This window comes from Podarcis erhardii (assembly GCF_964252035.2).
Source record: "Podarcis erhardii genome assembly, chromosome: 6".
NCBI classification, from domain to species: Eukaryota; Metazoa; Chordata; class Lepidosauria; order Squamata; family Lacertidae; genus Podarcis; species Podarcis erhardii.
The window spans coordinates 96,016,596-96,032,921 of record NC_138510.1 but is presented as its reverse complement, the minus strand read 5'-3'; the positions used below and the strand labels follow the sequence as shown (position 1 = coordinate 96,032,921).

General features: G+C 46.3%; 1 protein-coding gene across 1 annotated transcript in view; it reads left to right on the top strand.

Annotated features, from left to right (window-relative positions):
- Positions 1-16,326, top strand: part of BRINP2 (BMP/retinoic acid inducible neural specific 2) — an 88,342-nt gene that overhangs the window by 55,645 nt on the left and 16,371 nt on the right. Inside the window, exon 3 of the mRNA XM_081865152.1 lies at positions 10,500-10,690. Coding sequence (XP_081721278.1) covers positions 10,500-10,690 — 191 coding nt within the window. The remainder of the gene's footprint in view (positions 1-10,499; positions 10,691-16,326) is intronic.

Here is a 16,326-nt window from a genome sequence, read left to right as displayed (position 1 = left end):
AAGCAGCCAGCCAGAGCCACCTGCTGCTGAGACTGCCGCTGCTGCGTTTCCCGGGGACATTAGATGATATCCGGGGACTTATTTGCAAATCCGGGGACTGTCCCCGGGAAATGGGGATGGCTGGTAACCCTACTCCATGGACACAAAAGTCTCTCCCCCCCCCCCCGTGCAGAAAATCACCGCCTGCAAGTTGGACGGCAGTAGACCTCGCAACAGAGTATCCTGACATTCAACCACTCCATGGCATATTCAGTCATAAGGTAGTGGCCTCCTTCAGCATGGTCTGTCCCTGGAAGGAGTAAATAAATTTGGTGACGCTACATGTATCAGCTGCCTCTGTTGGTGCTTTTATGTTCCTATCTCTCCATGTGGTGGTGAACTTGGGGAAGTTACAACTGGAGGCAGTGGCGTAGCGTGGGGGGTGCAGGGGGGGCCGGCCGCACCGGGCGCAACATCTGGGGGGGCACGCTCGCCGCCTCCGGAGTCGCCGAAGAGCCTCGGGCGCAGGCTGTAGCAGAGCCCCATGCCTCGCGGAACCAACAAGCTGTGCGCGCATCCGGGCTGAAGGCGTCCGGCAGGCAGCGGCTCTCAGCGCTCGCCGCGGTCCCCGCGCATCAGGGCCGCGAAGGGCGCGCCAGGCAGCCCCTCCTCACAGCCCCGCCGCCGCCGCCGCCGCTGCTGCCGCTGCTGGGCCATGTTGCATTTTCCTCGCTCCTCTGCCGCCCTCCTCCGGGCAAGCGGCGTCGTTTGGGCGGCAGCGGCAGCGGCAACTCGCCTCAGATCACCTGACACGGACCCCCCGCCGCCACCGTGGCTACCTTACCATAAATAGCCCAACCCAGGCAGCAGCAAGAAGAAGCTGGCAGCGGCAGCAGGTTAGGGGTTAGGGGCGCAAATTACTTGCCTTGCCCCAGGTGCTGATAACCCACGCTACGCCGCTGACTGGAGGCAAGAATCAGCATGACTGGGGGAGCAGCAATGTTTGCAGTGCAAAACGAATCCCCCCCCCCAAAAAAAAACTATCCAGGAAGCAGCCTCCCCCACCCCCAAAAAAACCCCCTGGCTAATAAGGACTGAGCATGTTTAATAGTTACAGAATATTGAATGATAACTAGAAAAGAAAAAACAGAATGTGTGTGTGTGAGAGAGAGAAGGATAAATAGAGGAAATTGGAATACTCTGCTTCCAGGGAATGGCTGAAACCCTCCCTTCTCAGAGCACTCTTTTTAGGGGAGAAGACACGCTGCAACATTTTGTTTTAGGCCCCTCTTGGGTCTGGGTTACTGTGTTCTTGGCCGTACACTTACTGGGCAACCCACATGAGCTAATGAGGAGGCCATTGATTCAGCCACACTCAATCATGTTGGTTTTTTTTTTGTTTTGTTTTTTGTATTTGTCAACTTCCCTAAAGGGCACTTTATTTGCCCTGCTCAAGTTTTGCTACCAGCCTACCCCGCTCTGCTGCTCTTGTTTGTGTAGGTTGATGTGATTTGGCATCATTTGCAGATTTCTAGCCAGTGGGAAGGTAGAGGCACGGGGGCATCGCAAGTCATGATGGACGAGTTTCTGCGGAGTTCTGAGCCTGGCAGTTTTTTACGGTTCTTGCTCACAAGCTGCCTTGTTCTAATCAGCCCTGTCAATTCCTCACTTTAATGAGCATCACCAAAGCCCACCTGATTATTCCTGAAAGAATGGTGTGTTTGGCCACTCCCCAGCTTACGAAAACCCTAATAGCCAGGATGTGGCTTGGGGAAATGAATGCACACAGGGAGGGAAGAGATGCTGAAAGGCAGTGCGTCTGACAACAACAACAGCATCACTGGCGCCAGTGCCTGAGCTAGGTCTGTTCTCTTAAGCCCTGGCCTTGAGAGAGTTGGGTTCTCCCCGCACCTTCTCTACCTTCACACACACACCCTTTCTGCTGTGGGACACCCACAGCCTCTCTTGAGAGGTTTCTGGTGACAGAAATGGGGCAGGAAGTGTCAACCCTGTGGGACTAGAGTGGCCTTAATCTTTCTGTTCCTCTGCAGCAGGCAGGCTGCTAACTCTTTGTGAGTGGGGTTTTTGTTTGTTTCAGTGAGACAGAAGCACAGATGAACTTAGGCCAGCCTTAGCCACTGCAGATTCCTCCCTTTCTTAACCTTTGCCACAGTCTTTTGACAGAGCAATGCAATACTTAACTCAGACCAACTCTGCTACTTTTTGATGATCTCATTTATCTCTCTTTCCCGCCACAGTTTTCCTAGTGGCTTGTTCAGCAGTGAGTGTTTCCAGGAGTTGGGAACAAAGGCGTTACACTAGGGTTGGGCACAGCTTTGGCAACTTTCTATGGAGATGTCAGAACTGACGTATTAACACCCAAGAGTCTTGTTGGATCCAGCTGAGGCCTTGCCTAGCCCAGAATCTTTTTCCATCCCTGGCTCTGTTGTTTTGAGAAGTTCAAGGGCAGGGCAGGAAGGTACCAGCCCCCTCCCACGGTATCTGGGATTATAGGTTATGTATATGCCAGCGGTCACATTGGCATGTTGTTGTACACATGCAAAAGGGGGTGGGGATATCTCCACACAATGCACATTACCTGTTTGGTTTCCCTACACCTGCAACCAACTCCTCCTCTTGAACCTGCCACCTGCACATGCCCAATGACTGTCTGAAACACACACAGCTTCAGCTTCGCTGTGAAGTGAATGAGGCTCATGTTTTCAATGGGATGGAAGCTGGTTTCAGGCAAATGCATTAAACAGCAGTACACACGGGTCTCTCTATCTGAACACAGAGCATTCTCAGGAAATAGTTCGTTAGACAAGCTTCTTCTTCCTCTTTGGCGATCACGCGTGGCCAGGCAAGATTGTCTTCCATGAACACGGTCTTAACAGTTAGTCTGTAAGTGACTGTGGAGGCCAATTCTGGATCCATACGTTCTTCCACAGTGGGGACATAGGTTTCCAGGCGGGAATTGATCATGGTGAGGGTTTGCCAAGTGTGCCTTCCTTTTAGCACGTTTTTTCCTTTTGTCCTGAGTTCAAGCATCTTCAAAGTCCATGACACCTTTGGTAAAGGCTGTTCTCCAGTTGGAGTACTCGCAGACCAGTGTTTCCCAATTGTCAGTGTTTATACCTTCTAACAAGTGTTGGGATAGCAGGACCTGCATATATTTTTCAAGATAGATATGTATTGTAGCTAACACAATGTTTAAATGGCTCAAAACAGCAGGAGTGGGAGCACACTGGAGCCAAAGAAGATGATAATGTGTACCCAGCCATAATGTCATAGAATCCTAGAATCCTAGAATCCTAGAGTTGGAAGAGACCACAAGGGCCATCGAGTCCAACCCCCTGCCAAGCAGGAAACACCATCAGAGCACTCCTGACATATGGTTGTCAAGCCTCTGCTTAAAGACCTCCAAAGAAGGAGACTCCACCACACTCCTTGGCAGCAAATTCCACTGTCGAACAGCTCTTACTGTCAGGAAGTTCTTCCTAATGTTTAGGTGGAATCTTCTTTCTTGTAGTTTGGAACCATTGCTCCGTGTCCGCTTCTCTGGAGCAGCAGAAAACAACCTTTCTCCCTCCTCTATGTGACATCCTTTTATATATTTGAACATGGCTATCATATCACCCCTTAACCTCCTCTTCTCCAGGCTAAACATGCCCAGCTCCCTTAGCCGTTCTTCATAAGACATCGTTTCCAGGCCTTTGACCATTTTGGTTGCCATCCTCTGGACACGTTCCAGTTTGTCCGTGTCCTTCTTGAACTGTGGTGCCCAGAACTGGACACAGTACTCCAGGTGAGGTCTGACCAGAGCAGAATACAGTGGCACTATTACTTCCCTTGATCTATATGCAATACTCCTATTGATGCAGCCCAGAATTGCATTGGCTTTTTTAGCTGCCGCGTCACACTGTTGGCTCATGTCAAGTTTGTGGTCAACCAAGACTCCTAGATCCTTTTCACATGTACTGCTCTCAAGCCAGGTGTCACCCATCTTGTATTTGTGCCTCTCATTTTTTTTGCCCAAGTGCAATACTTTACATTTCTCCCTATTAAAATTCATCTTGTTTGTTTTGGCCCAGTTCTCTAATCTGTCAAGGTCGTTTTGAAGTGTGATCCTGTCCTCTGGGGTGTTAGCCACCCCTCCCAGTTTGGTGTCATCTGCAAATTTGATCAGGATGCCCTTGAGTCCATCATCCAAGTCGTTGATAAAGATGTTGAATAAGACCGGGCCCAAGACAGAACCCTGTGGCACCCCACTAGTCACTCTTCTCCAGGATGAAGAGGAACCATTGATGAGCACCCTTTGGGTCTCTGAACACCAGCCCACCAGCCCAACCTCCTCCTGTGTGTTTCTTATTGGTTATCATGCAAAGCACTCAAAAGAGGAATGGAAGCACAACATTTAAATCAGTGAATGTTGAGAGTCATCTAAACGTCATTGTCAGTGTTTTATTGTGTATCCAAAAGTGGGGGAAACAGATTAATCTGCAGCTGGTTAGCATTCCCATGTGAATGTCAATAACCACTAAACTTTGTACATTCAGTGACATACATAAATAGATGTGTTTATCTATTTAGATTTAGATTCCATCTCACAGGATGGGTAACAGCAGCAAAATTATAATAATAAATCCATCAGATCTCTCCACTATTTCCCAATCTATATTTAAAAGGATTTTAATAGGATTTTTGAGGGTTTTATTCTAATGCACTTAAAAAAAAAAAAATGTAAGTTGCCCTGAAGGATATTTAGTGAAAATGAGCAAATAGATAAACCCACTGTACTGGCATGGGTTCAAAATGGCAGAGACTTTTCATAGCAGGATATTGACTGGACCTTTGTCAATGATGCAACCCTGGCCTGCACCAGCCAGTTTAAGACTTAAAAAGAGCTCTGCTGCGAGATTCACCGAATACCGTATTTTTCGCTCTATTGGACGCACCGGACCACAGGACGCACCTAGTTTTTAGAGGGGGAAATCAAGGAAAAAAATATTATTCCCCCCCCCAGCCCCAAAGAGCAATGGACAGGCTGCGCGCTTCCTCTTTAGCCTTGAGCAGCATCTTTAGCCTTGCACAACGGGATGGATCGGGCCCGCTGTCCACCGGGGCTGGACTAGATGACTCCTGGGGTTCCCTTCCAACCCTGCAATTCTGTGACCTCGGAAGTTGTTGGGGGTATCCACCACTGGAGGCTTTTAAGCAGCGGTTGGGGGACCATCTGCCTGGCGTTCTTTAGCTGTGATTCCTACATTGTGAGGGGGCTGGGCTAGATGACCCTCGGGTGGCCCTCCCAACTCTATACAGTCCTACACTTCTGCGGCAGGAGATCCACAGCCACTTCACACAATGCCCACTCCCAATTTTCATTGGAGAGACATGTGGCTTCACTGTCTAGGTAGGTACCCCCCTACCTGCCACTCTTCCCTCACCCCACTTAAGCTGAGGGAATTCCTGCCCAGAGAAGCTCCCAGGTGAGGCAAGGGTTAAGATCTACCTCTGGTAAATGGCTTTGTATCCTCCCTCTTTCCCTTTTCTCTTCTTCTTCTATGCTAGTTCCTTCTCTTGTGTTTTGTTTAATCTGTTTTTATTGTATACTAAAATAAAAGCTGCAAAGTTTCCTTTTTTATAATATTCCCCCCCTCCAAACTAAAACGTTAATCTAGATTAAAACACTGATCCAGAGGAAAATAAGGGGGTGGAGAAAGGACGAAAAAAGAAAAAGAGGTAGAGATAGAGAGATTTTTAAAAAGTTGGCTTCTTTAGCCTTGTGCAGCCTCCCGCGGCTGGAGAGGTGTGCTAGGCAAAAGAGGAAGCCCGGGCAGCGAGCAGGATGGATCGCGCTCGCTGCCCGGGCTTCCTCTTTAGCCTTGCGTAGCCTCCCGCGGCTGGAGAGATTGCGCAAGGCTTTTCTAGAGGAGGGAGAAGGGACTGACTGACCGCGTCAGTCCCTTCTCCCTCCTGGGGAAAAGCCCGCAAGAGCCGCACGAAGCTTGTGTGTGGCTCTTGGGGGCTTTTCCTGCCTGCCTCCCCCCCTGCATTCGCTCCATAGGACGCACAGACTTTTCCCCTTAGTTTTTAAGACGGAAAAACTGTGTCCTGTGGTGCGAAAAATACGGTAGATTGTATTGGTTAAAAGATATGCTCTTTTTGTTGCTGCCACTGCCACGTGGTAGTAATTATCAAACTATGTTGTATGAAAAATAAATAAACCCACCTTCTGCATTGTGTGTGAGCAGACTGGAGATGCAACAATGCAGAAGAACTGCAATCTGCACAAAGTTTGTGCCCAGGACGAATCTCAGTGGCTTGAACAGAAACCAAAATTGGTGGGATTTAATTTTTATTCTTAGCATTTTAGAAATAAGTTTTCCAGGTTGAAGAGTGAATTGTGCATTCAGTTATAATTAAGTAAAACATGTTCCTCAACTACCAGGAGTTTGGAGAAACTGGCTTAGGGTTTGCAATCTCGCAACTGTCATTTGAGCCTAAACTCTGCTCCACTCCACATTTAGCCTGGCTTAAAACTTAGTTTGGCAGCTGCGCGGGTGGCATGCTCAGAAGTCTTAGAACTCTGTGCTATTGCTGGCTTGCCAGCCATGCGCTATACTCCCTTGCTTCTCCTCCATCTTTCCCAATCAGACTTAATTAAAGTGTTTGCAAGCCACAGCCTGGTTTTAATTACAGTGAAATTGTCAAGATTAGAATGAAATTGGCCGATCATTGTTTACAGCGGCATTGTTAGGGGACACAGCAGGCTGCTGAAATCATCTCCATGCCAGCCATCATAGTGTGAAGAATATGTGAGGCCTCTTAAGTGGAGGTCTGGTTGGCACGTAGCTCATGACTTGTTCCACAGGCAGCAGATGTTAAACTGATATGTATAAAATTGCTGAGTGTCAACACGTTTATCTTTGGCCGAGATCTCAATACAAAGAATGGCCTGATAGGTGGCCCAATACAGGTACTGCTTTTTGTTAATTACATTTTTGCCTCACCGTTCTTCCCTCAAGGTGCCATACGCAAGGCACGCCTCTGTCTCCCCAATCTCAGTGCAATCTTGTGAGACAGGTCAGACTGAGAGAGAGAGAGAGATTGCCCCAAGGTCAAACTGAAGTAAATAGCCAGAATTTAAAGTGAATCATCTGGAGTAAAGCCTATATTTTGCACACAGAAAGACTTAAAACTAAACTCAGAAATGGCTCTTAGTGTAAAAGCTGTTTCATAAATGGGGGCCTTTCTTTGTAAGCCAAGTTCTAGTGTGAAGGAAGATACAACTCCAGTCACGGTGGTAAGGTAAAGGTAAAGGGACCCCTGACCATTAGGTCCAGTCGTGACCGACTCTGGGGTTGCGGCGCTCATCTCGCTTTATTGGCCGAGGGAGCCGGCGTACAGCTTCCGGGTCATGTGGCCAGCATGACTAAGCCGCTTCTGGTGAACCAGAGCACGGAAATGCCGTTTACCTTCCCGCCCGAGCAGTACCTATTTATCTACTTGCACTTCAACGTACTTTTGAACTGCTAGGGCAGGAGCAAGGACCGAGCAACGGGAGCTCACCCCGTCGGGGGGATTCGAACCGCTGACCTTCTGATCGGCAAGTCATAGGCTCTGTGGTTTAACCCACAGCGCCACCCGCGTCCCTTAAGGTGTCAACATGCAAAAAGGGCAGCAGGGCCGCTGGGCTTTTAAAGGAGAGGAGATTTTGTCAGGTTGGCTTCTTGGGACTTGGCAAGGGGTTGGTGGTGATGGAAATCCACATAGTCGGGTTTCATGCAATGACCAGACTCAAATGGAACTCTATTGATAATGGCAGAAGTAGATACAATTATGAACCTGGCAAATAGAGGACTACACATTCTTCCCCTGCCAGTTTCCCCACCCCCCTCTCCAAGACAAAAATGGTTCCTTTCAGATGGGGTAGGAGTAACTAGCAGCAGAGAGGCATCACTAAAATGCAGGAAGCCTTTCAGTTTCTCCTTCACTGTAAATTATGTTCCTGAGCTTGTTCAAGAGCCTAATTTCCCACCAGGCAGCATGGAATTTGCAGTTTCCATTGTCTCCTCAGCTGAATCAATAGGCAGAGGAAATAGCAAATCCCATGGTCTCTAGCCATTCTTTTCTTCCTGTAAGAACCCAAGAGAGCAGGGATGGGGAAACTTTGCCCCTCTAGGTGTTGTTCAACTATGTTTCCCACAATCCCTGCCCATTGGCCATGCCAGGCGGGACTGATGGAAGCAAAGCAGTATCCAGAGCATCACCTCTGTAGTTGCATCAAACCCTTTAAAAGGCAAGCCAATGTTGTCGTGGTTTAGCTTGACAACCGTAACATAGGACGAAGCAGATGTGTAAAGTCGTCTTGTTGTTACTCTTAAGTGGTTTTGCTTGCTAGCCTATTTTATCCTGCCTTGGGGGAAGGAAAAGAGTAGCCGTGCAAATATATGCCCTTTACCTCCTTTTATAATTTGGGGCACTTTATCAGATCTACAGATTGCCAGTGTTTACTGTGGTGTATAGACTGCCTTGTATAAATCTCTCTAATGTCCTATCCATCTGGAAAGCTGGTTCATACAGATGGGGTATGGATGAGAAATATTCCTTGAAGGAATAGGATCAAACTGATGTGAACTGAATTCCTCCAGCACTCTTGGCCTAGTGCCACTATGTGTTTCCACAAGCTGCTGGCATCACTCATTTCTGGTTGTAGCAATCAGCGTTGCTGTCAAGGTACTAGGCACGAAAATGAAGTCTTCAACAGAGTTGCCATCACATTTGTCTGAAACAAAAATATTGATGGGAATTTGGGGGTTCCTGCTTAGGCAAAACATCCAAGGAATTTCTAAAGAAGCAATAAGGATGTTTCAGTAAGACTAAGGAAATTTATTGGTAGTGGTGTTCCATACATCTTTACCTAAAGCCCACCAAAAACACAATTGCAGGTTCTCAGTTGAACTGTTATTGTGAATGTTATCTTCTGCCTCTTACCAGCATTGCATGTCCTGTTTGGGCTGGTGAAGCAACTCTCCACGCAGTGGGGAAAATGATAATAGCTGCAAAATTTAAATATCCAGGTGAATTTGGAGGTTTTTGCTCAGGGGGAGCAGATGAGGAATTTTGAGGGAAGGGGGGGGGGAGGAAAGGAAAACAGAAAATAATTTAGAGTGTGGCTCTATGTTTATGCAGAAAAGTCTAATTGAGCTCAATGGGACTTAATCCCTAGTAAGTATACTTAGGTCTGTAGTCTTAATTGCATTTTTTTCAGGGTGTTTTCTGTAAACCCCTGGTTTTCAGAGCACTTTGCATGTAATATTTTCAGTTGCTGTTGTTTATCATTGTTTTCCGGAGATGTCTGTACTGTCAGGTAAGTAAAGTGTGTGAATTGGTATTACATGTTTGTGTGAGTTGGATCCCATCTTGGAAGCATCATACATCCAAGGGTGTGGTGAGGAGTATTAGCATAAGAAGCTGCCTTATACTTGGTCCATCTAGCTCCGTATGATTCATTTGATTCAGAACAGCTTTTCAGTGTCTCTGTCTCACTTCCCGCTCTGGAACATTTTAAGTTAAGCCTACAATCTTCACACTGCAAGGCCTGTGCTTAAGATTGGATTCATACAGAAACCCAGAACACTTAGAACATTGTGCAGAATTCTCTAGTACTTCAGGCTTTCTGTCTTTGTGGTAGGGAAATCGATGAAGGAAGAGGTGGACCGTAGAGACTAGTGTGCAACTTGGTCTCGATCCCTCTCCCAGTCTCACTTGGAGCAGGACTGGCCTGAGGTGGGCTGAGGCAGCCATCTTGGGGGGTGGGGTGGAATCCCAAGGGGCGGTGCCACCCTGCAGCCAGAGGAGCAAGGAGAAGCAGTGGCTTCTGGTGAGATCTTGTGAGACTCTTGAATATATCACCACCCCTTCTCACTTCTCCTGCAACCCTACCACTGTTGCCACTGGGGAAGCAAGGATCAGTGGCTGTAGCTTCTGGGTTCTGGCAAGATTTCACAGACCTCCCACTGGGGGCCAAAGTCACACAACCCCAGTAAGGCAGTGGGGAGGCAGCCCCTGTTTTGCCTCAGGCATCGAAACAGGACAGTCCGCCCCTGAGTTGGAGGGTGAGCGTCTCAAGCAGGGAGCCTCTTATACTCCTGGTGGCGCCTTGTGTGTTTTAGAAGCCTGGAAAATCAGGGTTCCGAATTGTGCCAAGGAGCCCCCATATGCATAGGAGGCTCCCCACTTTGGGACGTCACCCTCCAACTTGTGAGGATGGTTGGAGTGGTAATGGAAGTGGAACTAGTATCCTCGCCCCTGTTGACCCCCCCTCCCCATGTGTATACTTAACTCACAATAGACAGTCTGTATTTGAGCTATCTTCAGAGGGTCCTTTATCCCCTTATTCCTAGGTGCTGGAAACGTGCTCCTTTTTTATATTAAAACAAACCAGGCCTGGATCCTGGATACAGTTGTAATTGTGCTTACTTTGCCATTACTGTTTTCTTGGCTTTCTCCTCCAGAGAATTTGCTCGCTGGAAGGTGAATAATTTGGCATTGGAAAGGAAAGATTTCTTCAGCTTGCCTCTGCCCCTGGCTCCAGAATTCATCCGCAACATTCGCCTTCTGGGGCGTCGGCCCAGCCTCCAGCAGATCACCGAGAACCTGATTAAAAAATACGGGACCCATTTCCTGCTCTCTGCCACACTTGGAGGTGAACGGTCCCCTTTCTTCCCATGTGTTTTCTCTCTTAAATTCAAAAACTATAGTCTTCAGCCACATCGGCCGAGTACCTGAATTAAAAGTGTTGTGTTTTTATATAAAAAAATGTGTTCCAGGCACACCAATGTCTCTGTACTACCGTAACAGTTTTATTAATTTATTCAATTATTTAATTTATGTCCCACTCTTCCTCTTCAAGGAGCTCAAGGTGTGTATCGGTTGTGAGATTGCAGAATGTCAACGTGGGAACAAAAGCTCCTCATCATGTGTACGCAGAATTAAGTTGAATTGAGTTCAGTGGGGCTTACTTCCAAGTAACTATCCATAGATGTGCAGCCTTACAGTCCTATGAACTGTATCTTTACTTGGAAGCGGGTCCCATTATACAGTGGGGAGGGGGGTAGGTTATTCCCAAGAAAGTGTGCAAAGGATTACAGCCAGGCAGTTTGATTCTATTGTATCCATTGTACAAAATGTCCTTGCTGTGCCAGAGCCTAGGCTGGCACCCAGTGCACAGTTGGCCATACAATGGCAACCATCAAACTGCAAGCAGTGTGCCTGCTGGTAATGCCCACAACCCTCTTGAACAGAGTCTACGACGATAGTTTTGCGACCCTCCAAGTCATGGCATCTTCCCCTGACAACAGTTACAGTCATACTACATCACCTGCTCCCTGGTCATCATAGTGCCACATCTCAGCAGACTGACACACAGCCCACAGGCAGCAGTGCCATGAGTGTGTCACAGGCAACTCTTCGAAGCTTCGTCAGCAAAGGGAATAAGAAAAAGAAAGATCAGGCTGAACCTCATAGGAGGCCTCTGTGCTGGCACCACAGCTCAGCAACCAATAGTACTACTTATACAGTAAAGGTAAAGGTACCCCTGCCCGTACGGGCCAGTCATGTCCGACTCTAGGGTTGTGCGCCCATCTCACTTAAGAGGCCGGGGGCCAGCGCTGTCCGGAGACACTTCCGGGTCACGTGGCCAGCGTGACGAAGCTGCATCTGGCGAGCCAGCGCAGCGCACGGAAACGCCGTTTACCTTCCCGCCAGTAAGCGGTCCCTATTTATCTACTTGCACCCAGGCGTGCTTTCGAACTGCTAGGTTGGCAGGCGCTGGGACCAAGCAACGGGAGCGCACCCCGCCGCGGGGATTTGAACCGCCGACCTTTCGATCGGCAAGTCCTAGGCCCTGAGGCTTTTACCCACAGCGCCACCCACATCCCTATACTACTTATACAACAGGGTTCAAATTGTTCAAATTCCTCTTCCCAGCCCAAGCATTATGGCCACACACGTATTTTCAGCTCAAGGCAGAACTGGCATGGAGAAGCAGCCACACATTTCAAAGCCTGACGGAAACAAACATTGACTCCAGAGTCTTTTACACAAAGGTCAAGACGGCCCTTTTGCAAAGTTGTGCCCTCCATATGTTTTGGACCACAACTACCAAAGCCAGCCTAGACCGAAGCTTAGGGAAGGTGAAGTCTGAAATATCTCTAGGGCAGCAGGTAGGGGAAGAGCCCTACACTTTAGCACAGCTTCTGGGTACTACTGATTTCTATGCACATATATTTATGGGCACTCAGTGGGGAGACCATGCTGAATGGAAAAGTGCAAAGGTGGATAAAACTGGCCTGGCATGGGGAAAACCCAGGCTCCTCACACTCAAGAGCCACTCCATGACTTCTTAGTCACAGAGGTGGGCATGGATCACTGCCATCCTGGCTTTGGTGGGTGCCCCGCCCCATCCTGCACTCGCTACCGCTGGTCGTATTTTGTTTTGCTTATTAAAATCTATATACCATTTTTCATACATAATAGTCAAGTGGTGTATTAATAATAATAATAATAGTAATAATAAAATAATAAAATAATAAAATAATAAAATAATAATATATAATAAAATAAAATAATAAAATAATAAAAATAAGATAATAATAGTATATATAAAATAATAATATAATAGTAATAATAGTAAATAATAATAATAATAATAATAATATAGTAATAATAAAATAATAATAAAAATAATAAAAATAATAAAAATAATAATAAAACTCAAATTAAATCAATGGTAGGAATCTAAAAGGAAATAAAATCCAACTGATACATAATAGCCAAGTGGTGTATTATTATTATTATTAATAATAATAATAAAATAATAAAATAATAAAAATAATAATATATAATAAAATAAAATAATAAAATAATAAAAATAAAATAATAATAATAGTATATATAAAATAATAATATAATAGTAATAATAGTAAATAATAATAATAATAATAATAATAATAATAATAATAATACTCAAATTAAGTCAATGGTAGGAAGCTAAAAGGAAATAAAATCTAACTGGCCCTACAAGGACAGGAAAGGCCTCCACGAATGTGTTTTCTTCAAGTACTGAAATTGCATTTGGAGCCCAGGCAGTTCCACAGGAAGGCAGTAGTTCTCAAAAAAAGTTCTCTGGGCCACACTTTTGGAATAAAAATTGGCTCACACCAGACCAAATTTTTAATTGATAAAAAATACACTTGAAAACAAAAAGAAACAACTCCTAGCAGCCCTTGATTTATAGCATAAAACACAACTACTTAAAATATCATCACGAGGCATCCGGAAAGTATAAAATAATGCAGCTACATAACAACATGAATCCTTTGTGAACTATAATATTGGATTGTTCTTGAATCTTCCTGCCACATCCTTTGAGAAGCGCTGCAGTGAGCCTCTGCAGGTCGCAGCATTGCCGGGTTGGCCTCATCCGACGATCTTGGTGGGGTGAGAGGCACTTTGTCTGGTAAGCTTGATCCCCAGTGCATTGTGTGCACCAGCACAGGCAGATTACAAAGAGGCCCCCTCGGCTCTGTGGGAATGTTCTGGGATGCAGGAGAGGATATATTGTGAGATTATATCCTAATCCAACTTGTGCTAACAAGTTCCCAAAATATCAGCAGAGTTTATAGACATTCCCCTTTAAGTTCGCAACGGTAACGTCTGCACAGGTTCGCTAGAACCTCTATAATAATTACTCTGGTGACACAGTCTTTATAAAAGTATAAAAGAGTTTACTCACGTTCTGTTCACAATATGATCCCAGAAGGCAGACAGCTTTAAAAAGGTTACATACACTTAGAATCTATCTTATAGGAAGATAGTACTGTCCTCTCTTGGCTGAAAGCCAAGAGGGCATGTTGCTCCTTCAGAAGATGAAGATGAGAGAGAGATATGGCTGCCTGCCCTGTGCTTTTATCATTTACCTGCACAGGTGAGGCCACACCCACCTCTGGTCACATGCAGAGGAAGTCCGTCCCCAGGAAGTTTACCTGCTTGCTAGACAGACATCCCTCCCCATGTTCTAACATGTACACTCTAGGAATGTTGTCATTGACTGCTCCTGTGTTTACATCCCACACTTGGCTCTGTGGGACAGCACAGATTCCACAAGCCCAAGGACCAGGTCTTCCCACCACTAAGTCTCCATCAGACCAAGCACAAGACTGTGGTCCAAAGCAGATGAAATGTTTACTTACCATGAGAAAAGCCACAATGGGCAGTCACAGGAGCTGCTTAGTCTGTTCTGTTTTTGTACAGCCCTCCCATCCTTCCCATAACAATCCTGCACTGGGGTCGGCTGAGAGAAGGCACATTGCCAAAGGTGAGGGAGCTCCATGGCTGAGCTGTACCATCCTGGCTCTTCGTGGTGTTATGGTGGGCTGTCTCTCTTTGCTGAAGCCACCTGCACCCTTCTCAGTCTTCCCATGTGTCTCCCCACGCCTCTTGTCACACCGAGCAACTTTGAGAACCTCACGTGGGGCGTTGGGGTCCGCTGAATCGCCCTTTCCCCAGAATCTGGCAACAAAGTTCTCACACTAATACAAATTGGCATGAAGACTTTGTTATTATTGATTAAAGCTGTAGTTCAAGGCAGGGCTTAAAGTAGCGGTATGGATTTTTAGAAATCCATAAGTCATGTCTACTAATAGCAACAAAACAAGCTTGCCAGACAGCTAAAGACAATTAGTGACATTTTGCTGTGCTAGTGACCAATTGGCTTAAATAATACCTCCTCACTTGCCAAGGCTGCTTTTTCCTCTCCCCTCCTTAGTCTGAACATGCGTTTTCTGTGTTTTGATCTTCTGTAGGTCTATTAAAAGTCCACTGTGGAACTGCTGTTGACATCCATATATAAAATTAGCATGTTCAAGTTATAAATGGATCTGATTGTGTGTGTGTGTGTATAGAAATTTCCCAGAGGCAGGAGGATATCCTCAGTTTTAAATGTGTTTGTGGGAGGGGGGCTATAGTTTTGTTGTTTTTGTTTTAATTATTTGGTTTTTTTTATCTTGTATTTTTCTCTTGTGAACTGTCCTGAGATCTTCTAATGAAGGGCAGTATATAAATCACAATCATAGCAACAATCATAATCATTGTTAATTTATTCAATGAGAGTTGGCTTAAATGGACCTTCCATAGAAGACACCCAGGGTGCTTTATAAAGCTTGACGTATGGGCACCAACAAGCATTATGGGGCTCAGGAATTGTGTGGATCAGGAGTTGGTTCATTCTGCCCAGTGCCACCAAGGGGACTGGTCAAAGGAAGGGATGGCAAGCCTAGAGTTGGAAGCGATCACAAGGGTCATCTAATCCAACCCCCTACAGTGCATGAATCTTTTTGCCAAGTGTAGGGTTCAAACCCACAACTCAGAGATTAAGAGTCTCATGCTCTACTGACTGAGCTATCTATATTTATAGAACACTGCTGGAACAGTCTAGAATCCTCTTGATCTGGAGAGTCAGGTGTCAAGCAAGGAGCCAATCAGATGCCAGTCCCTGATACAGAGCTTCTGGATTTGCCGTGTTCCTCTGCCAAAACTACCCATATAGTTGAGGGAGGACACCAGGTTTATTAATTTATTAAAACATTTCTATCCGAAGGAATGCAGGTGGCGTTGTGGGTTAAAGCACAGAGCCTAGGACTTGCCGATCAGAAGGTCGGCGGTTTGAATCCCCGTGACGGGGTGAGCTCCCGTTGCTCGGTCCCTGCTCCTGCCATCCTAGCAGTTTGAAAGCATGTCAAAGTGCAAGTAGATAAATAGGTACCACTCTGGCGGGAAGATAAACGGCGTTTCCGTGCACTGCTCTGGTTCGCCAGAAGCGGCTTAGTCATGCTGGTCACATGACCCGGAAGCTGTACGCCGGCTCCCTCGGCCAATAAAGCGAGATGAGCGCCGCAACCCCAGAGTTGGCCACAACTGGACCTAATGGTCAGGGGTCCCTTTACCTTTACCTTTATCCCATAGCTCAAAGTGATTTCAAACAGACAGACAAATTCAAAAGCCTGGTACAAGAAGTGTGAAAATAAATAAAGAGGTAGTTCTCTTAACCTCTTTAGGGAGAAGGTTCTAGAGTTTGGGAATGATCAGTGAAAGTTCATCTCTTGGCTCTCCCTGTCTGGACCCGTCACAAGGACAGCACAATTAGTAAGGCCTGCTGATTAGCTCCCAGTTGGTGAGTGGGTTGTATAAAGTAGAGATGGTCCTTCAGGTAGGAAGATCTCAGGCTATGCAAGGCTTTAAATCAAACTGGGCGTGGGAACCAATTGGTGACCAGTGTAACTG